Source organism: Gracilinanus agilis, chromosome 4, assembly GCF_016433145.1.
Source record: "Gracilinanus agilis isolate LMUSP501 chromosome 4, AgileGrace, whole genome shotgun sequence".
NCBI classification, from domain to species: domain Eukaryota; kingdom Metazoa; phylum Chordata; class Mammalia; order Didelphimorphia; family Didelphidae; genus Gracilinanus; species Gracilinanus agilis.
Genome location: NC_058133.1, coordinates 108761866 through 108785029, shown reverse-complemented (window position 1 = coordinate 108785029; position 23164 = coordinate 108761866). Strand labels below are relative to the sequence as shown.

The 23164-nt window shown below is 43.1% G+C and overlaps 1 protein-coding gene across 1 annotated transcript in view; it reads right to left on the bottom strand.

Moving 5' to 3' along the window:
* The window catches only part of CNTN2 (contactin 2), a 37294-nt gene extending 33948 nt beyond the window's left edge, over window positions 1-3346 (bottom strand). The window contains exon 1 of the mRNA XM_044673934.1: window positions 3292-3346. Within this exon, the coding sequence (XP_044529869.1) occupies window positions 3292-3346 (55 nt within the window). The remainder of the gene's footprint in view (window positions 1-3291) is intronic.
* Window positions 3347-23164: the final 19818 nt, after the last annotated feature.

Genomic DNA, 23164 nt, shown 5'->3' with positions numbered 1-23164 from the left:
GTCGGATTTGCTTCCTCCTCAGACCCACCGACGGGTGTGAACACTGACACACACACCCTTTCACAGTCGCTGCACACGCATCTATCTGTATTCACAGACACACAAACATACATTGATTTCCAAATGCACACATACACTGAGGTTCTATGATTTCCTCAGTGTGGGAGCCCCTTCCATGGATCAAAATCCATTTCCAAATGAGGTGAATCTTTTTTTTTTTGTTTGCTTATTTTTTAAACCCTTCCCTTCCATGAATCAATACTGTGTATTGGCTCCAAGGCAGAAGTGCAGGAAGGGCTAGGCCATGGGAGTTAAGTGACTTGCCCAGGGTCACCCAGCTGGGAAGGGTCTGAGGCCACATTTGAACCCAGGACCTCTGGCCTCTGTGCTTGGCTCTCCATCCACTGAGCCACCCCCATCTGCCCCCAAATGAGGTGAATCTTAAGAGAAGCCACGGAGAAGAGTAGACAGGAAATGACATTGGGATAAGAATACATCCGGCTTCAGGTGCCTATTCTGTGTGACCCTAGGCAAATCATTTAGTCATTTACTGGCCAGGGGCCACTAGGTGGTACAGTGGATAGAGAGCTGAGCCTGGAGTCAGGAAGACTCACCTTCCTGAGTTCAAATCTGACCTCAGACACTTTACTAGCTGGGGGACCCTTGGACAAGTCACTTAACCCTGTTTGCCTCAGTTCCTTATCCATAAAATGAGTTGGAGAAGGAAACAGCAAACCAGTCTAGGATCTTTGCCAGGAAAATCCTATGACTAGCATCACGAAGAGCCAGACATGACTGAAAACAATTGAAAAACAATCACAATGTTATAATAAAAATACTAAAAAAAAAAAGCTCACTAAGATGATGACTTATACAACTGTTGCCAATCAGCAATGGTAGAGAGAATTTCCATGCTGGGAATGTTCTATACTGATGAAATCATAAGTCTGATCCACCAAAAGTAGTAGAAGCTGGGCTGTACAGTGGGTAGAGCACCTCTGACCCTGGAGTTGGGAAGACCCAAATTCGAATTTGGCCTCAGACACCAAGAAGCTGTATAACCCTGGGGCGGGACACTTCACTGATGCCTGCCTTGGTTTCCTCATTTGTAAAATGGGGATAATAAAATTGAAACCTATCTTACAGGGTTTTTGTGAGGATCAAGTGAAATAATAATTTTCGAGAGCTTTTCTCATCGTAGAGCTGGCTAAAATAAATACTATTATTATCACAAACCCTCCTCTACATTATATACACTTACATACATAGCTCTGAACCCCAATAAATACAACTATATATGTGTGTGTGCCCATATATATACATACATGTATACTTTCCTTCTCATATATACCCATACTGACTTATCTATACATTCATAGACACCCTTTGCAAACATAAATACTTTTTAGACATACTTATAACACACATGGACACACACTATGCATCCCCCCATATGCAAAGCATGTTCCTAAACTCCAGAGTCCTGGCGCGGTCCACTGTCCTCTTTGTCTATCAGTTCCTCCATCCTGCCTCTCCCCATTCCATCTATAACTCATTCACAGCCTCCAACAAGTGTCCACCATATTTATTTATATATATAGATTGGAGCTCTCAGCCTCAACCGCGGTCAATGAAAGCTTCAGGGATGCGAGAGGAGGAAGCCTGGGGAATCCAGAGAGAGAGAGAGAGTAAATCCTTATTTATGACCTGTTCTATCTGGGAGATGATGCTGGGAGAGCCCAGGAAGGATTTCCACTTGCCTTACCCACCTCCCATCCATCCCTCCCTCCTCTGCAGGTTAGAGACAACAAGATAAGAACTGGTTTCCCTAGTAACACTCCAAGGCACTGAGATCTGTGAATGGCTTGAGGAGACCAGCAATGCTCATGCCCTCTCTGCCTCTTGGGGCGTTAACGATGGAGGCATGACCTTGCAGGGGTCTCTCTCTGCTCTGAGGTCCTCCTGTGGTCCCCACAGCCGAGGAAGGCACCAGGTAGCCTGGTGGTTCCGTCTTACCAGTCTCTCCCCTGAAAGTCTCTGGTGGTCCTCTCCATTCCTTCCTAGAGGATGCTCGCCTTCCCCAAAAAGCCTGAAGCTCTCAACTCTAGCTGCTTTTGGGCTAGGAAGCAGAGGAGGCTGGCTAAGGCTGAGAACTCCTACAGATTGGGGTCAGTCTCCTTCTTGTATTCTAGTTCCCAAACTTGTCATGTGGAAAAGCAGTGAGATAGTCAGATAATACAGCAATCACATCGATGAAAGAGCCTTAACTGCTGAGATACAAAACATAGCCTTGGAAGGGGTCAGAGAGCTGTACCCTAACCAGGAGAGGAGGAAGTGGGAGGCTGAGGAACCAAAGGAGTTGAAGAATATTTCCCACTCCTCTCTCTCTTTTTGGCCTTCCCTTCATACCAGAGAAGTCTGATTTTTTTCTTTTTCTTTTATGGAGAGTTTGCAGGAAAGAAAGCGTGTATATTTATGGCATTAAAAAATAAAATATATTGATATTATACAATATAATACATATATTTTATGCATTTCTGAGTTTCTAAACTTTTTTAGCGTTGTCTGTGGCTTCAGCAAAATTTCAAAATTCCCATTTAGAGGGCAGCTATGTGGCTCAGTGGACTGAGAGACAGGCCTAGACATAGGATGTCCTGGGTTCAAATTTGACCTTAGACATTTCCTACCTGAGCAACCCTGGACAAGTCACTTAACCTCCATTGCCTAGCCCTTATCGCTCTTCTGCCTTGGAGCCAATACACAGCATTAAGTTCTAAGATGGAAAGCAAGGATTTAAAAAAATCCCACATAATTTCTTATTCCTACCTATGACATTGAAACTGTGATGGGGAAAGTCAAGATGTGGAAGGAATATCTGAATTTGTCAAGACTAGGAACGTTTTTCCTCAAGGACCAAATTTCTATCCCCCAAACCACAATCTTTTGACCTTAGCGGTTTTATTTTGGTTTTGAACATTTGTTCCCACGTCCCCTTCCCAAATAGGGACACAGTAAAATCTAAAGGATAGCTCTATCGTTCTGGAGAACTAGGTTCTAACCCTCATTCTGGGTTACTTAGTCTTTCAGGTTCAGTCTCTTAACTTTTCTAGGGTTTTAGGCTTCCCGGTTTAGAAAAAAGAGAGACGCTCCTAATCTCACATGGAACACATGAAAACAGATAAGATCACAGCGGGCAGAGATGTCCCAGAACGGCAAAATCGGATAGCTAATATCATCCTCATTGTCATGACTGAGAATATCTTTACTCTGAGCAGAGATGAAATCTCTTACCTGAAAAAGAGAGCATGGCTAAGGATGCCATCAGCAGCTGCTCAGGGATCCCCATTGCCAGTCGGAGAAGGAGGGACCAGGAGAGTGGAGGGCAGAAAATCTTAGCCGACAAGAGAAAGGGTGTTGGGACCAAAGGAGAAGGACCTGGGAGAAAGGAGAAAAACAAACAGAGATGAATAATGAGTCACGGAGTGGTCTTTCCACTAGCTCGTGCCCATGGCCCCTCCTAGCCCCTCTTACTGGTGGAGAATGGGGAATTGGGGAGGGGGTTGGGGACGGAGAAATAAATTCATTAATGCTTTCCATTCAGACAAGAGGGAGAAGGCAGGAATCATAGAAGCACTAAGCCTCCCTGGGAATCCCAGGGGAAAGAGCTTGGGCTATTACCAAGGAGCTCTTTCCTGGACTGAGTGCCTTAGTCCAGGTCCCTTGGGTGTCTGGGCCCCCCTCCACTCCTCTTTCCCTCCACCCTCCCTTTCCCCTGCTCTGCTCCCTCCTCCCCCTCTCTCTTTCCCATAGTAGGGGATCCTCCCTTTCCCAAATTTCACACTGAATAGCCGGCTGGTCATAGAGTCTGAGAGTGGTTCACATGGAGAAAGGAGGCTCAGCTTTCACCCTCTCTTTGGCTCTAGCCCCCTGTACCCTGGGGAAGGGGGGCATGGACACCTGTGTGTAAGGAAAGGGTCCCATTCAGTGGCAGGCTTCCTCTGAGACAACGTCCCAGACCTCAGCTACTCCCCTAGTTCTAAGCCCTTAGAGAGCTGCATTAATGTCTTCAGACCCCAAGTTAATGCAGGCTTTGTTTTTTCTCGGGAGTGGGGATGGGGTGCATTAAACCATTCACATCTTCTCACCCAGGGACCATTCACATTCCCTCAGCCAGGTCCTCTTATGACCAGCAGCCACATTTGTGAGACGCCTGCCTGACCTGGCCCCTTATGACTAACAGAGCACATTTGTGAGATGGCTGTGAGTCCTGGCCCTCTTGTCCCCACCTTCACACACCTGATGCCTGAGACTACAGGGGAGAGCTCCTTGTGGGTCCCCAAAACCAGCTGTCCTCCACGGTAACCAAACCGCTAACCTCTGGCTCACCGGCACCACTTTCTAACTAGCCGGACACAAAGAGTGTACGCTGGGCCCAGAGGATCTTGACAGAACCTCGGAAGAGTTTAAGGCCAAAGGGGCATCCTCTCCAGTGGGTGCTGAGAGACTGTGGACAGCTGTTGTGAAATTCTGGAATAGAGAATATGTTTCTCAAGGTAGGGGATCCCGAAGAACAGAACCTTCTGCCCACGAGCCAGGGTTTGAGTTTGGACACATGCAGGGGGGATTGAAGGACTCAACATTCTATTTCCATGCTTCTGGGAAGAATGTAGGCATCCTAGGAGCCAGGGACCACCTCTGGGTCCCTCTACCATTAACCTCTTGAAGATGCTGCTCTTCACCATCTGGGCTTTAGGGTTCAGGCAGTTGAAAATCCATAGGAAATCCCAAATTAGAGCTTTAGCTAATCATAGACCCCATCCTATCCCACTGACTCTCTTCCCAGACATTCTCATGAAGAACATCATGAACGGGCTGGACTTTTCCCATCTATATCTTGCCTGACTTCCTCAAGTGATGCTTATGAGCAAAGGGTTAGACTAGTTAAGAAACCAGAACTGTACTGCTGGTTCTGCTGCTAATTAGCTGTATGCCATGTGCTGGTTTTAATTTAATTTAATTTATTTAAAATCCTTATCTTTTGTCTTAGAATCAATAAATGTTATGTATTGCTTCTGAGGCAGAAGAGTGGTAAGGACTAGACAATGGGAGTTAAGCGACTTGCTCAGGTTCACACAGCTGGGAAGTGTCTGAGGTCGGATTTGAATCCTCCCCTCTCTACTCCTGGCTCTCAATCCACTGAGCCACCTAGCTGCTTCCTTTATTTTCATCCTATTGATTATTTTTATCCTATCCTATGCCTCAGTTTCTTTATCTTAAAATAAAGGAGTTGGACATTCTCCAGTGTCCTTTTAAGTTCTAATACTCTAAATTAGAGAAAGAGGAAGAACAGTAAGTAATAGTTTAGAGAATACTAGCCACCTGGAAAAATGAGTTGATTCTCCATGGGTCTTGGAGATTCATTCTTTTTGAGGTGGGGCAAGAGAGGTCCCTCAAAAAGAACGCAATCTCAGGGTTTACTTCTAGGATTTTGTTCTCTGCTCTCCTAGGTGCCCTCTCATTTTTTCAACTGCAAAGACCTTTTTACCATTTTCTCAGCATCTTCAGGCCCAGCTGTGGCCTGGCAGAACCTTGGGGAAAGCCTGGGGCTGGCAGGAAGGATATTAAAAGGAAGGGGACTGGAAGGAGCTGAGAGAAGGCAGGGTGGGGGCGATGGGATCGTTATACACAGCAGATGGGAGCATCGAGCTTCACTTTGTCGAGAACATGCAGGTGTTCCTCCCTCGGTCTCCTTCAGTTTAGACAAGTAAAGAAATGCCCAGGTGGAAAGAGAGACAAGCATAGATAGCCGAGACCCCCCACTCATCTTTATTACATTTTCCTTACTTGATCCCCAAACATTAGACCTAGAAAGCAGCTTAGGGGTCCACCTAGTCTAAATCCCTTTATTTTTACACATGGGGAGACTGAGGAGTGAAGAGAGAGGATACTTGGGCTCAGGCCATCCAGTAGCTTCCTGAAACCTGAGTCTTTCCTGCCTGGGGTCTCAACTTGGCCCCTTGGGTGCCATCACCTATATTTCCCTACTGAGATAAGGGAAGAAGCAATTGTGTTTTTTACTTGGGCCAGGTGAGCTGGGGAAATCTACCAGGGACAGGAGGTAGGGTAGAATAGCAAGCAAAGACTGACTCAACAGATGTGGGGTTCAGGACTCTTTGAGGAAGGAAGATTTAATAGGAGTCCCCCTCCCCATCTGGTTTATTTATAACCATCCTCTGGGCCATCTCAGAAGGGGACTCTGGGGTATGACATCCAGGTCTAGACATTAAGTACAAGATGACAAGCATCACTCCCCATATGCCCTCCCAGTTTCATTCACATGAATACAGGTACACGAGGATTATAAATAACCAAGCTGGCTTCCCCCCTACCTTTCTAGCCTTACACATTATTCTCCTTCAGGACCTCTCTAGGGGTGGCCAAACTGGCTTTCTTGATATTTCCTGCATATGGCATCCCATCTCCAGTCTCGATGCCTCTGTACTGGCTGTCCCGCCTGCCTGGAATGCCCTCTCCCCTCACTTGGGCATCTTAGAATGCCCAGCTTCCTGACATCTTGATTCAAGTGACTCTTCCTACTCCATACCTATCCTGGTCTGCTCAGTTGCTAATGCCTTTCCTTCACTTTACATTCATTGACTTTGGCTATAGTTTGCATTTCTCTTCCTTAAATTCCTACAGGTCAGATATTATTTGGTTTTTGAATCCTCAGTGGCAGCCACTTGAAAAAAACAAAAGTTGTTTAATGTTTTGTGTTCTCTGGGGACAGTGGAGAGGGGTTTGGACCCTCTGGACGGTCTAGGGTGCTTTACTCTGGACAAAATCTCCAGGGAAAATCTTGGCTTGAATAGTCAGGCCATCTGCAAAGAAGCTGCCCATGCCTGGAGATGATGTCACCAAAACAATGGCCAGCTTGCCCAGAGGCCCAGCTGGTGGCCTGGGCACGCCGTACAAATGGCTCATGTGTTTAAGGAGCCAACAGCACCATCTTCTTAGCTGCCTCCCGGCTCCAGGCTGAAGAGGTGAGCAGAAGCAGGGCGCCTGATTTGATTCCCTCTTTTCATTAACCATGAGATCACCTGAATATCATCAACTTTCCATGAATAATTAAAATAATCATAATAATAGTGAGCGTTCATATAGAGCCTAAAGGTTTGCCAAGCACTTTACATATATTATCTCATTTGATCAACAAATTACCAGGGCTCCTGAAGCATCTAAACTCAAGGATCATCTCCAGAGTTCATTTAATCAAGGACTTGATCACATCCATTCACAGAGAATTAAAAAATTGACAAACTACTTTTCTTGCAACTACCTGTGAAGTAGGCAGGGGAATAATATCACCTAGCAGTTCTTATAGAAGCACTTTACAAATATTGCATTTTATCCTTCAGGATTTCCCTGGGAGAGAGGTGCTATTCTTGTCTCCATTTTGCAGAAAAGAAAACTGAGGCAAAGAAGTGAATAGATTTTGGCCAGGGTCATTGGACCACGGGGCTGCTTCAGCTAGGGAAATGAATAAGGGATTGGACTTGAAGTCAGAAAGAGACCTGAGTTTGAATCTTGTCCCAATACTGGGGCAGTATTGATCTTCTCTACAATAACGTATTATTTCCTCAATTTTACAGAGGAGGTATAGTCTTGTAGATGTTGGGTTATCTGTCTATGATTTCAATAACTAACATGTGAAAAAAGGAAAGAATCAAAGAACTCAGGTCTCCTGATCTCCTCCCAACCCAGACTTCTTTCTACCACACTAAACAGACTCTTTCAATGAGTGTTAACTTCCAGCCCATTCTCCTTGGTTCAGAGCCCTCCATCGGATTACTGGGGGGATGCAGAAGAAGAGGGGGAAACCCAGGCCTGCACTGTAAGAACACGGGACAATTCCTCCAAAACAGAGCAGCATTTATAGAGGGTTGTTCCCTGGGTCACAAGGAGAATCTCCTTGACCACAGACCCAGGAAAGTAGGCGATAAGCAAAAGGTAGACTGAAAAGGATGGGGGGCTTGGATGGGGATGGAAAGGAGGGAGGAGAGACTTGGAGACATCAGTGTCTACTTCACTGGGACAATCAGGGGCTGAAACTTACCAAGTTGTATAAATCATAAGCCTCCCATGGTACTAGTCAGGTCAATAAACATGCATTTTTATTGATTTTTCCCAGAATGCTCATTTCCTAAACCCCCTACTCAAGTCTGCTTTAGTCTCAGTTAAAGTCTGAGTTAATCACAACCTGGATTAGTTCTGTACTTTTTTTTTTCCCCTTCATAACTTTTAAAAAAAATCACACTCCTTTTTAAATATTCTCTCCATTCTCCTCTATCCACAAAACTTTCCCTTGTAAACATGAGTGTGCATAAGAAGCCAGTGGTGTGTAGATGACCTGGCATACTGGGCTCAGACTCTATGCATGCCTATTCTTGTGAAAAAAAAAAGATATGTGTGAAAACTTGACGACTCGTAGCAAGGCAATGATCTTATGACAGGGAATGCCATCCACTTCCAGAGAAAGAACTGGTGGAGTTGTCTTTCACATCAGTGTATTTAAGGTTTTATGTTGGGGTTTTGGTTTTGTATGATTGTGCTCTCAGAACAATGATCAATATGGAAGTATGTTTTCCATGACAATAAAAAATAAAATTAAAAAAAAAGATATGAAGAGAAAGAACATTGTCCAGCAAAATAAATCTGAAGGTGAACAGGTCTGATGATATAAGTGAAATTCAATTTCCAACGACCCACCTCTCTGATGGAAAGAGGAAGCCTGCACAGGGGTATGCTGCCCCTTGGAGACCCAAAGACTCTAGAATCACCTTTCAGATGTCTGAAAGGTGTGCAGGTGTGCTTGTGGGGAAGTTGGGGAAGATTTCAAGATCTCACTCCTTGTGGCAGAGGGACTTGAGACCTGAAGCCTTTGGGCTCTCCTGCCTCATTTGTACTTTTCCAGAAATGTTATAGAATGGCAGAGTTTTAGTTTGGGAAGGGACCTCACTGACTATCTAGTCCAAAACATACCCCCAAAGGAATTCCCATTACAACATACTTAAGAAGTGATTATTGAACCTTTACTTGCAGACCTCCAAAGAGGGGAGAATCCACTTCTGGGCTAATCTAGTCATTAGGAAGATTTCTCTAATGGCAAGTCTATGTTTACCTTTTTAAATTGGGGACTTCCATCTGAGACCTAATCATACCCTCCCTCTACTGTATCATTGGAGTTGTTTTTTAAACCCTTACTTTCTGTCTTCTAATCAATATTTAGTATTGGCTCCAAGGTAAAAGAATGGTAAGGGCTAGTAGACTAGGGTGAAGTGACTTGCCCAGGGTCACACTGCCAGGAAGTGTCTGAGGCCAAATTTGAACCCAGGATTTCTGGTCTCCAGGCTTGGCTCTCTATCCACTGAGCCACCTAGCTGCCCCTATCATTGAAGGCTGAAGTTACTTCAAAGTTCCTGCCAATCTTTTTATCTGAGCTCAAGCTGACTTTGAGCTTTCATCTCTCCCTCCAGAAACCCAGCCAAGCCAAAACTCCTCACTGGGAGGGCACAGCAGCCCTTTCAATATAACAGACACCATCCTATATCTGTGCTCACTATTCCCTGATACAGTTCTTTTTTTTTTTTTAATCCTTTCCCTTTTGTCTTAGAATGTATGTATTGGTTCCAAGGCAGAAGAGCAGCAAGGGCTAGGCAATTGGGATTAAGTGACTTGCCCAGGGTCATATAGCCCTTAGGAAGTGTCCAAGGTCACATCTGAACCGAGGACCTTCTGTCTCTAGCCCAGCTCTCTGTTCTGGGCCACCTAACTGTGCCTCTGCTGTAGTTCTAACAGTTCTGCTAGCCTGAATGGTATCCATCTTTCAAAGCTGTAGGTCAAGTCAGTAAATGTTTATTAAATACCAAGCTAAGCCCTGGGGATGCAAAAAGAGGCAAAAGACAGACCCTGCCCTCAAAGAGCTTATTACAGTATACTGGCCCGGGGAGAGACAACATGTAAATAAATACGCATAAATGAGCTACATATGGGATAAGTAGGAAATGACTGGCAGAGGAAAGGATCTAGAATTAAGAGGCATTCACAAAGCCTTCCTGGAGAAGATGGAGTTTTAGTTGAGACTTGAAGAAAGCCAGGGAAGCTGGGAGGAGGAGAAGAATCAGGAGGGAGAGCATTTCAGATGTGCCCAGGATGCCAGAGCACCCTGGCACAGCCGGCCCCGTCGTGGGCACACTCATGGTTACAGGGGAATGTTTGATGGATAAAGGAGAGCGGAGGGAGTGCTTACAAATGAGAGTGACTTAAAACAAGTTAGGAAGGGGGAAAAAAACAAGGAAAGAACTAGTCTAAGGTGTGATGAACTCAGACTTCAGCCAAGACTAAAGCAGAAGCCTACAACTCATCCATGACAGTATCTTGTACTGTGTGAGCTTAGTAATAAGTGCAAGGGGCAGCTAGGTGGTACAGTGAAGGGTAGAACGCTGGGCTTACAGCAATGCAAGGATCCAGAGCAAGGCTGAGGGACTTATGAGGAAAAAAACTAGTCACATTCAGAGGAAGAACTGTGGGAGGAGAAACACAGAAGAAAAACAACTGCTGGAACACATGGGCTGTTGGGGATATTATTGGGGATGTAGATACTAAATGATAACTCTAGTCCAACTGTCAATAATATGGAATTAGGTCTTGATCAATGATACATGTAAAACCCAGTGGAATTGCACATCAGCTAAGTGGGACTTTGGGGGGTTGGGGAGAGGGAAAGAACATTAAATATGTAACTATGGGAAAATATTCAAAATAAAAATTAATAAAGTAATAAAAAATGCTAGGCTTAAAGGAGGCAGAAAGACCTGAGTTCAAATCTAGATCTACATATTTAATTAGCTATATGAGCTTGGGCAAGTTACTTAGTAGCTGTCTGCCTCAGTTTCCTCATCTGTAAGATGGGGATAATGAAAGCTTCTAAATCATAGAGCCAAGAGGATAAAATGAAATATTTGTAAAGCACTTGGTAAACCTTGAAATTCTAGTTATTTTTATTGCTATTAAATATTTAATGACTAGAAGGTAGGCAGGCAGTATGTTATAATAGAATGAGCATTGGAGGGGAAGCCAAGAAACCACAGAATCTCTGAGTCAGAAAGGACTTAGTCTAGTCTGATACATAATCTCTCCATGTAGGAATCCCCTTCTCTAGCATCTCTGATCTGCATTTAAATAAAGATCTCCAATATTGGAGAAGTGGCTGTCTTGGGTACCATTGACTCACTTTGGGATAGCTTTAAATGCCAGGAAGCTCAAGTTGAAATCCCAGCTCATTTATTTGACCTTGGGCAAGCTACTTTATACTCTGGGTCTCAGTTTCCTCATCTGTAAAATGGGGACAGTAAAACTTCTACCAGCTGCTTCCCAAAAAGCAGCTTGCAAACCTGAACACCATGGAAGCATAAGTTGTCATTATCATCATCTTTGGAACAGGAATCTGGAGCCTTAATTCCTCCAGATGCATGGGGTCATTTCTGCGGGGAAATACCTTGCCAGACCCAAATTCTTGCCCTCACATCTGATCATCAGAAAGATTTGCCTCTGAGGCCAGACTGGGATCTGTTGGCTTATTATTTCTAAACAAACTGGAGGGGGCAAGCCATAGACTCCGAACTGTGTACTGGAAAGGGCCTGGGGTGATAGCATCTGTCCCAGAGACCAGGCTGGCACCGCTGACAGCAAAGCAGGGTTTGGGCACAGGCTGGCACAGACGGGCACGAGCCAGTCTAGTCAGAAGCCAAGCCTGCTGAGGAAGAGCAGCACATGGGAGGGGGGAATCTGATTGGGGGACAGAGCGGGGAATTGGTGCAATTCTTCCAAAGATAAAACAGAGTTTTGGAAGTCAGCTATAGATAAGAGGCAGATAGCTATACCCACAAAAGGACTTGGGTGGGGGGCCATGGACCCACGCTGTTCCTGCCTCTTTCAGAGCCCAAATTAAAGGAAATCTGAATCCCAGAGGTACCCCCTTAAGCCACCCAGCTCTTGTGCCTGGCTGCATCCTTGGGGTAGGCAGCAGTACTTTGGGTCTATAAAGGGGCTGTTGGGGGAGATTCTGGGGAAAGGAGCTTCCAACATCTATCTAACAGAAACAATAGCAACAAACCAGAGTAAGAGTACCTATTTACCCAGGTTTAATCATCAGGTTTAGAAAGCCCTTTGCATGGGCAATCAGTTCATGACCAGCCCTAGGGAAAGATGTTCACTGTAGCCCTTTGGGAGCCCATAACTTCATGAAGATAGATCAGAGGAGACGTGAGTATGGAGCTCTCCAGGAGATAGGAATAGCTATCTATTGGCGAGTGCCCTTGTGAGCTGGCAAATTCGGGTACAATGTTTTGGCCCTTCCTTTGTTCTAGAGAAGAAGTCTGAATTTTTTCTTTTTCTTTCACAGGATGTTTATAGAACCTTATTGTAAATTTTGGGTTAAGTGTACATTTCTGAGTTTCTAAACTTTTTCTGTGTCATCTTCTAGCCTTCGTATGTTTGTCTTATGCAACCCCCCCCAAATTCCCATTTAATTTCTTATGCTGGCACGCAATATATTAAAACTGCAGTGAGGAAATTGAGATGTGAAAGGGATAACTGTAGTTTATTTAGCTGTCATTTCTGGGCCTCATCTCATCTTCCTCTTTACCCAGAGTGTCAAAGATATTGAATGGAGAGTTAGGAAAGCTACCTAGTTCTCTCTCTGCCTCTAATTCACTCTTTTAAATTAGGTAAATCCCTTTTCCTTTCTGGGCTTCAGTTTCCCCATCTGATAAATGATGGGAAGAATATTGAATTCAGAGTCAAAAGACACAGGTTCAAATCCCAGATTTGTTTCTTACTGCTCCTATGATCTTGGGTAAGTCATTTATTTCTCTGTGTAGTTTCTGTCATCATGAGGTGGTTGTATGAGATGACCTATAAAGTCCTTCTTGAGACTAGATAACCTCAAAGGTCTCTTCTGGCTCCATAACCTCTGTGGCTTCTTGATCTTGGGCCCCTTTACTCAGGAATTCTACTTTTTTTTAAACCCTTATTTCCTGTCTTAGTAACAACTTGAAGACAGAAGGGCAAGGCAAGCAGGGTTAAGTAACTTGTCCAGGGTCACACAGCTAGGACAGACACAAGCTTCTTAAGATCCTGTACTCATTGCTCCTTCCATTGTCCTTTACTATTGTAGATTTACTTCAAGATTGCTAACATACATGCAAGACCAGGTCTGCCCTTAATTAAACAAATGCACACTTCCATACTTTCAGAAAACAAATATTCACCAAGTACTCTTATGCGCTCAGTATGGAGGAAAAGTGCTCTGAATTTGGAGGCAGAGGATATGGGTTTGAAGCTTGGCTTACTACTTTAAAAAATGTTTTATGTATTATTTTATTTCATTTATTTCTTATTTAATTTAATATATACCATAAATATTTTATTTATTTATTGAAATTATTTTTGAAATTTTTTCCAGATTACCATGTCAATATAATTTAAAAACAAAACCTTACCTTCTGTTTTAGAATCGATACTAAGTATTGGTTCCAAAGCAGAAGAGTGGTAAGGGCTAGGCAACTGGGGTTAAGTGACTTGTCCAGTCACACAACTAGGAAGTATTTGAGGATACATTTGAATCCAGGACCTCCCATCTCTGGGTCTAGCTTTTATCCACTGAGCCACCTAGTTGCCCTTGACACAATTTTTTTTTAAACCCTTAACTTCTGTGTATTGGCTCCTAGGTGGAAGAGTGGTAAGGGTGGGCAATGGGGGTCAAGTGACTTGCCCAGGGTCACACAGCTGGAATACAATTTTTTTAAACCCTTATCTTCTGTCTTAGAATCAATACTGTGAACTGCTTCCAAGGCAGAAGACCAGTAAGGGCTAGGCAATGGGAGTTAAGTGACCTGACACAGCTAAGAAGTGTCTGAGGTCAGATTTGAACCCAGGAAACCTCCCATCTTCAGGCCTGATTCTCAATCCATTGAGCCACCCAGCTGCCCCGACTTGATACAATTTTTAATTTTCATCTTCTGGCATTATGCAGTCTATGTTCTTTCCCTCCATTGTACCCCTCCCCTTCCCAAGATGGCAGGTAATATGATATCGGTGGTGCATATATTATCATATAATACATATTTCCATGTGAAACAAGGCACATATTGCTTATATTCGAGAAAAATCCATGGAGGAAATCAAGCGAAAAATGGTATGTTTCAATCTGCAGTTTTGCTACTTCTTACACAGATGACCCGCAGCTAGTTCCTCAACATTAGCACCTCAGCTTCCTCGTCTGGAAAAAGAAGGGCCTGGAGTAGATGATCCCGAAAGCCCTTTCCATGTCCAAGTCTATGATCCCATGAGTGCACACAGAGGCCACCACAAACTCCTGAAAAGGGGCTTCTGTACGGTCCAGCCCAGGGACAGGCATCCATCGATACCCCTGCAGATACAGGAGCATCTCCAAGCACATGGGCAGACAGACAGGGGGATGTGGACAATAAAGGCATGCACACCCCCATTAATCATGTGTATGCATGGGTCCACGTAGACACAGACAAACAGACACACGGACCCACAGGAACACGAGTGGGCACAGAGACACACTCAAGGTCACCCCCCACCGGAAAACCACTCATTCCTACTCCCGCCAAAAGGGTTTCTCTCCTTCGCTCTCTGCTTTCCAGCGATGGGACAAGAATAAATGATCATCGCTCACATTTCTGGAGCCTTTTACAGTTTAGAAAGCAAATTTCCTCATAACAGCTTCATACTGAGAAGAAGCAGTGGGGCGTCAGAGAGAGGGCATTGCCTTTGGAGTTGGAGATTCTGGGTTGGAACCCCAGAGTTGTTTGGGTGACCCTGGGGTGGGGGGGTGAGGAGCAGGAGGGGTGGAAGATCACTTCCTCTCTATTAACTCCATGGAGTTCCTTCAGTTGTACATTTTTTTAAATAATTTTTTCAATTAGATGAAAAAATCAATTTTCTTTCCCTCCTTCATCCCCATTGAAGAAATAGAAAAACAAAACCTTTGTAATAAATATCATAGTCATGCAAAATTAATTCTTCACATTGGCCATGTCCAATAACATATGTCTCAATCTACAACCTTGATAAACAAGGCAAGTAAAGTCACTAAGCATTTATTAAGAGCTTAGTACAGGAGCAGCTAGGTGACTCAGTGGGTAGAGACAGACTTGGAAATTAGAGGTCCTGGGTTCAAATTTGACCTTAGAAAATTCTTAGCTGTGTGACCCTGGGCAAGTCACTTAACCCCAATTTCCTAGCCCTACTGCTCTTCTTCTTTGGAATTGATGCTTGGTATTGAGTCTAAGAAAGAAGTTAAGGGTTTTTAATTTTTAAAAAAGAGATACCATAGACCAGATACCATAATTAAGCTCTGGGGATACAAAGAAAGTAAAAAAGACAGTTTCTGCTCTCAAGGAGTTTCTAGTCTAGTGAGGAAGACAACAATCACACACATACTCTCTCTCTCTCTCTCTCTCTCTCTCTCTCTCTCTCTCTNGAAAGATGTGAATCCTATTTTGATCCAAGTCTTTCTTGAAGCCCAGTTTTTTTAATAGAATACTTCATTCTACCAAAACAAACTATGAATAACAGAAGACCTCCGAGGCCTTTTCCCTCATCTCTCTTTTTTCTAAACCTTTAAGTTTTGTGGTTGTACTTTGTTTTTACACCATATAACTTTACAAAATACATTCACTTTTTGAAAGGTTTCTTATAAGAAATTAAAACAGATAAGTAAAAATAATAATATAATTTCCTCATGTGAAAGTACATAAAACATTTAACATCTGTAGCATCTCCCTGAATCTCTTTTTAAAGATACAGTCATTGAATCAATTTCTTAACTATACTCTCTCTCTCTCTCCCTCTCTCTCTCTCTCTCTCTCTCTCTCTCTCTCTCTCTCTCTCTCTCTCTCACACACACACACACACACACACATATACACACACACAGAGTTCCTGCTCTCAAGGAGTTTCTAGTTTAGTGAGGAAGACAACAATCACTTTCTCTCTCTTTCACACACACACACACACACACACACACACACACACACACACACACACACACACACACCAGTTCCTGCCCTCAAACAGCTCTCAGCTTAATGAGGGAGACAACAGGCAAACAACTATGATAAACAAGATTTGGACAGGCTAAATGGAGAATATCTCAAAAGGAAGTATTATAATTAGTGAGGACAGGGAAAGGTTTCTTAAAGAAAGTGGGACTTTAGGGGCAGCTGGGTGGCTTAGTGGATAGAGAGCCAGATCTAGAGATGGGAGGTCCTAAGTTTAAGTCTGATCTCAGACAATTCTAAAGCTGTGTGGCAAGTCACTTATCCCCTTTACTGCTCCCTTGCCTTGGAATTGATTCTTAGTACTGATTCTTTTTTTTTTAAGTTTATTTATTTAAAGTACTGATTCTAAGACAGAAGGTAAGGGTTTAAAAGGGTTTTTAAAAAAAGTGAGACTTTAGCTAAGCCTTAGCTAAGCCTTTAAGGAAGTCAAGGGAGCCAGGACATGCTCCTGGGAGAGCATTCTAGGCAGGCATAAGAGGCAAACTAGTGAAAAATGAACAGAAATTTAATGTTTTGATTGAGGAACATCAAGGGAGGGGACCAGTGTTCCTGGATCATAGGGTACATGGAGGGGAATAAAGTGTAAAAAGACAGAAAAGGTAGGAAGGACCAGATTCTGAAAAGCTTTAAAAGGCAGAGGAGTTTCTGTCTGATTCTGGAGGTAACAGAGAACCCCTAGAATTTATTGAGTAGAGGGGAGACTTGATCCTATATACACTTTGGGAAGATCCCTTAGGGGGCAAGTGAGTGGGGGATGGATTGAAGTGGGGAGAGATGTAAAACCAACCAAACAGGCCATTGGAATAATCCAGGCATGAGCTGATGCGGGACTGCATTAGAGTGGTGACGATGTCAGAAGAGGGATTTGATGAAGGTAGAATTGACAGGACTCAACAGTTGGACTGAGGTGGTGAGTGGGAGTGAGGAGAGGCAGATTATCCCTAGGTTGTGAGCCTGGATGACTGTAAGTATGGTGGTGTCCTTGACAGCAATCAGGAAGTCAGGAAGGGAGGAAGTGTTTTGGGAAACAATAATGATATCAGTTTTAGATACATTGAGTTTAAGAAGACTGTGGTGCATCCGATTTGAGATACTGAGTTGGAGATTAGTGAAACCAGAAGGGCAGAAGAAACACTAGGACTAGATAAGCAGATTTCAGAGTCATCATCATAGAGAGGATAATTGAATCCACGGGAGCTCATGAGATCACTAAGTAAAATAGCATAGAGAGAAGGGCAGCTAGATGGTTCAGAGGAAAGAGAGCCAGACCTGGAGATAGAAGGGCTAGGTTCAAATCTTGCCTTGAATTCTTCCTAGCTATGTGATCCTGGGCAAATCTAGCCCTTTTGTTACTACAATAGAAAGTAAGGGTTTAAAAAAATTGTATAAGAGGGAAGAAAGAGCCACGGGGAATACCCTGAGTTAGCTTTTGAGACTTGGAAGACCCAACAAAATAGATTTTTAGAAGAAGTGGTTGGACAGCTGGGAGGAAAACCAAGAGAGAGCAGTATTGGGAAACCTAGAGGGAAAAGGGTAGCAAGGAGAAGAATGTGATCAAAATTGTTAAAGCCTACAGAGAGATCAAGAAATACGTTTCATCATGGGTTCTCTAGACTTGTGGTTGGTCATTGAGTCATAGAATTCTTAAATCTTTCAAAATTGCTTCCTTCACCTGTAAATTGAAGATGTTGGATCAGAGAGGTTCTAAGACCCTTTTAGCTCAAAAGGCATGATCCCAAGTAGGCAGTGGTTGTTATCCCCATTTTGCAGATGAGCAAACACTGACAGGCAATGACTTGGCAGTGCTGGGATTTGGACTCAGGTCTTCTGATTCCTCTTTTTTCAGGACTCACTCCATTATACAATGCTGCCTATTAGTCATGTTTTAAAAGGAGTCCTGTTATCTGCACTGTCTCGATAGCTCAAGTAATGGAGTTTATCAGCCTAAGAATTAGCTTCTGCCTTTCTCCAGGAAGCATTTCCCCATCTCTCTTCATTCTAGTATCTAGTATCTGTTGTTTCTTTACTCCTTTTCCTGAATAAAGCTGTTTCTTGGCTGTTAGCACATCGTCTCTCCCATCAGATTGTGAGCTCCTTAGAAGAGGCTATCTTTTCCCTTTTTTTGAATTCTCAGTGCTTAGCCTAGTACTTGGCACATAACAATTGCTTAATAAATATTTGTTGACTAACTGTTAGATTGATATAATTGTGGCAATGTCTGAAGAGAGAAGGCATTGTATATGAAAGCTAGCATGAAGGTAGAATGGACAGGACTTGACAACCGGACATTGGTGGTGAGAAGAGAGAGATTCCATAGGCCGGTGGCCCAAATGGGCATCTTTTGGGCAGAATTTTCCTGTAACAGGGTCTTCCAAAGAACAGAAATAAAGAATCTCAGAACCAGAATGTGTCTTAGAGGTTGTGCCATCCGACCTGCATCAAAGGCTCAGTCGCTTTCGTGTCAAATACAAAGTGTTTTCTGAGATGAACCCAGTGCAGAACTTGTTTCTGGGTAATGTTCTCTGTTGGGGTCTGCAGCGCCCACTCTCGTGGCTGAGACAGTCGACTCCCATGGTTCCAGGACGTGTTTGCCGAGCAGGGTTCCTCTCTCAGAGGCACAGGCTGACTTCTCTTAGCAAGAGCTCACATTTCTAGAGTGCATTAAGGATTACAAAGTACGTTCCTCGTAACAGGCCTGAAAAGTAGGTGATGCAAGTTATGCTGGCAAGCAGCCAGAAGAGGGAGGGCAACCAGGCTGGTGAAAGGCCTACAGCTGATGCTGGTGAAAGGAAAACTGGGGATGTCCAACCTGGGAAAGAGAAGACTCAGGGGGACGTGGCAGCTGTCTTCCAGTATCTGAAGGAAGGATTACGTTTATTCTGTGTGGTTCTAGAAATCATAACCATGAGGAATGAAGTTGTTTTTGTTTGGTTTTGTTTTTTAAATCCTCGCCTTTTGTCTTGGAATCTATGCTATGTATTAGTTCCAAGGCAGAAGGGCTAGACAATGAGGGTACAATGACTTGCTCAGGGTCACATAGCTAGGAAGTGTCTGAGGCCAGATATGAACCCAGGATGTCCCATCTCTGGGTCTGGCTCTCTCACCACTGAACCAGCTAACTGCTCCTGCAATGAAGTTGTAAAGAGGTGAATTTGGACTTGATATCAGGAAAAATCTTCCTAATTATCAAAGCTACCCAAAGTAGAATAAACTGTCTTCAAAGTTGTATGACCCAGGGCAAGTCACTTAACCCTGTCTGCCTCAGTTTCCTGATCTGTAAAATGAGCTGGGTAATTTCCTTCTCCAGGAAATTACTACTCTGGTAAAACTCCTGCAGTACCTTTCTCAAGGAACCCCAAACAGGGTGATGAAGAGTTGGACAGAACTGAAAATGAGGAAACTAGAGTAAGTCCTCATTGTTCAGTTTTCATAGTTATTAGAAGTCATAAGGGAGGCTGGCAACATAAGAGGAACAGAAAATAAAAAGAAATGGCTTTTGAAAAAGAATAAATGATAAGGGAGAGAAAGGACTAGAATACTTTCTTTTTAAAAAAGGATTTTTTTAAACATTCACTTTTTTCTTATGAGTAACAAATTCTCTCTCTCTTCCCAGTCCCCACCCACCTCACCCATTAAGAAGGTAAACAATATGATAATGATTACACTTGGAACATTTTCTAATACTTGGTTTTAAAAAGTTCCAAAGTAACTTTAATGAAAGTCTTTTCTAGTCTCCAAATATTTGGGATTAACATCTATGTCCAAGAGCTGCCTTTAACCAATTTATTATAAGGACCAATAATAGCTTGCATATTTAAGAATTACAAAAGGGCTTTCTTCACAACAACAACTCTGCCAGTTAGGGAGTGCAGGTATTATTATCTCCATTTTATAGATGTAGAAACTAAGGAAAAGAGTTTAAATTTAAATCAGCTATTAAGTGTTGGAGCTGATATTTGAACCTCATGTCTCTTACCTTTCCACTATAGTACAGAACATGGGTTCTGGAATCATGGAGCTTTCCAGCAATCCTTTCTGAGTGTAACTAAACCTTAGGACTTAGAAAAAAATATGGAGAGGCCAAACACTCCATCCCCCTATCTCTGGTGTTCCCAATCCATTCTAGATGGATAGTTTTGAAGCCTACTCATATATCCACTTTCCTTAGAAAGAGATGTCACCACTTCCTAGGGTATACCAACTTTCATAATCAGGAGGCTTTTGTAATCCTTAGTTTTTCCTCCTACATGCATAATTTTTGGTATCTCTGTGATACTTAACCTCTCAATGCCCTAGACAATTCTTTAAGAGAAGGTGCTTAAACTGGCCTCAGATACTTCCTAGCTGTGTTACCCTGGGCAAGTCACTTAACCCCAGTTGCCTAGCCTTTAGTACTTTTTTTGCTTTGGAATCCATACTTAGTATTGATTTAAGATAGAAGGTAAGGGTTTAAAGACAGACAGAGACACACAGAGAAAGACAAAGAGACAGAGAGAGTGGGGAGTGGGGGGAGAGAGAGAAAGAGAAAGAGAAAAAGAGAGAGAGACAGAGAGAGAGAGAGAGAAAGAGAGGGAGAGGGAGAGGGAATGGGAGAGGGAAAGACAGAAGGAAGGTACTTAGTATGGTGCCTGACATAATCTATTCTAGGAGCTTAATAAATGCTCTTTGACTGAGCTTTATTGGGAGACTTTCCTCATCTGGGATTTCTGGGTATCAGTGACCTCATAGGTCAGGTGCCTAACCCTATTCCATATATATAAGACCTTGTCTGAGTTCTCTATTCCTGCTCTTTAATTCCCCAGTACTTCATTGCTGAGTGAGGCCACTGAGGCATGATCTATTTTGAGTAAAAGAAACTGTTTTCAGATCTGGGCAGCTTTTTCTTTTTGGAGTTGAGAGGTAGGTAGAGCCAGAGACAAGGAGACCAGTTCGAAGTGGGAGGGTTATTCACTGAAGAAGAGTCAAGAAAAGAAATAAGGGGGCAATTAGGCATCACAAACACACAAAGGCACTGCCTTATCCTCTCCCTGCTTAGGCCAAATAGTACATCTGTCTTGGGGAGTGGTGCTGTGTTAAAGCAACACTTCAGATACCCTTCTGCCTCTTTCCCTGTCCTGTCTTTGTCTCCTGCCTTCCTCCTTTCCTAGTTCAATCCACCCAGAGGGTGCTAAAGCGGAAGACGGGATGGAATGAAAGACAGGGCTGGCATTATTGGGAATCTACCCTAAGGATGTTATCATAGAACAAAAACAATAAATGCTACCCGTATAAAACTACCAAAACAAGTTTGTAAAGTGTTATCTCATTTGATCCTCACAATAACGCAGGAGGCAAATATTATTATTATTCCCTTTTAATAGATGAGGAAACTGAGGTAGACAGAGGTTAACTTGCCCAGGGTCACACAGCTAGCACGCATCTGAGGGAGGATTTTAATTTAGGTGTGCTCACTTTTTTGTATAATAGGCAAAAGGATAGAATAAAGTATTGGAGGATTAGAAAAAATAGCTAAAGGGGGTGTCAAAGCACATGTATAGAGGAATCTTTATCACGACAATCCTGAGAGGAGAGTAGAACAAGTGTTACCCTTCCCCTGTCAGAAGAGGAATAATCTCAAGTGGTAGAGAGACTTGACTTATGGTCAAATAGCTAGTAAATGGCAGAACCCAGATTCAGATCCCTTGATTCCAAATCTCTTTAATATGTCACAATGTGGCAAATAAGAATATAACTATGGGAGGACTTGTAGGAATAATGCAAAATAAAAGATGATCAGTAGAATTATATGAGAAGGGGAGCAGCTGGGTTTCTCAGTGGGTAAGGCAAGACCTTGAGATGGTGGTCCTGGGTTCAAATCCGACCTCAAGACACTTCCTAGCTGTGTGACTCTGGGTTAGTCATTTAACCCCCATTGTCTAACTCTTACCATTTTTCTGCCTTAGAACCAATTCATAGTATTAATTCTAAGACAGAAGGTAATATTTTTTTTAATGAAAAAGAAATAAGAATTATATGAAAAGCAGTGTAGCCCCCTGGGAATTACAATAGATTTGAAACTAGAGCACTTGAGTTTGAATCCCACCTTAACCCTAATCTGAGTGACTTTTAGCAAATCATTTAATTTCTTTGGGCCTCAGTTTCCCTACCTGTAAAATGAAAGGATTCAATTATACAGCCTCTAAATTTTCTTCCAGCTTTAAATCTATGATGCCTGTGTATATACACAAACTATAACTTACACAATGACATTTACAAGCTGAAATAAAACATTTTGAAAAGTATTTGGAAGAGTTATAGACAAAGCACTGGAGGGGGCACAGAGGAAATGAAAAATGTAATTATTGCTAAAATAGTTGTAAAGTTTTTTTACAATATTGATTTACCAGTTAGGTCATGTGAGGAAAAAAAAGAGAGGGCCTGGCAGACATTGGATGGGTATATTGCCTCATTGCTGCAGCCTGGCTGGGAAGGGTTAACTGGTTGGGGCATCTTAGGGAGAATCTCTATCAGGAACTGCTGGCTTGTTCTTAGAGCCCTACAGGCTCTAGGTGCAAGGCTCTGAGTCAACTTTTGATTATTCAGAGAAAAGTCTCCTTCTTATGGGATATCCAGGACCTTTGTCCTGTTCTTAGGGCTTTGGACTATCTTCTTGTCTACTCCCAGAATGGAGTTGTGGGGAAGAGGGACTAAGACTTCAAGAGCAGCTCTGGTTAGATGTTAGGAAAAACAGGGTTGGGGGATCATCTGTGGATTTATTATTTGTATGCTCTCTCTTCTCAATATATCACAGGATTTATAGCTGGAAGGAGACCTTAAAGACCACTTAATCCAAAACTCTCATTAAAGATGAAGAAACTGAGGCTCAGAGTTGAAGTGACTTGCCTAGGATCATGGAAATGGTAAGTGGCAGAGCCCAGATCAGAACCTTGGTGCTTCTACTCCAAACACACCTTGGTGCTGCCTCCTAGAGTATTGAGTAGATTAGGAAAAATGTTTGAGGCCATGGGAAAATA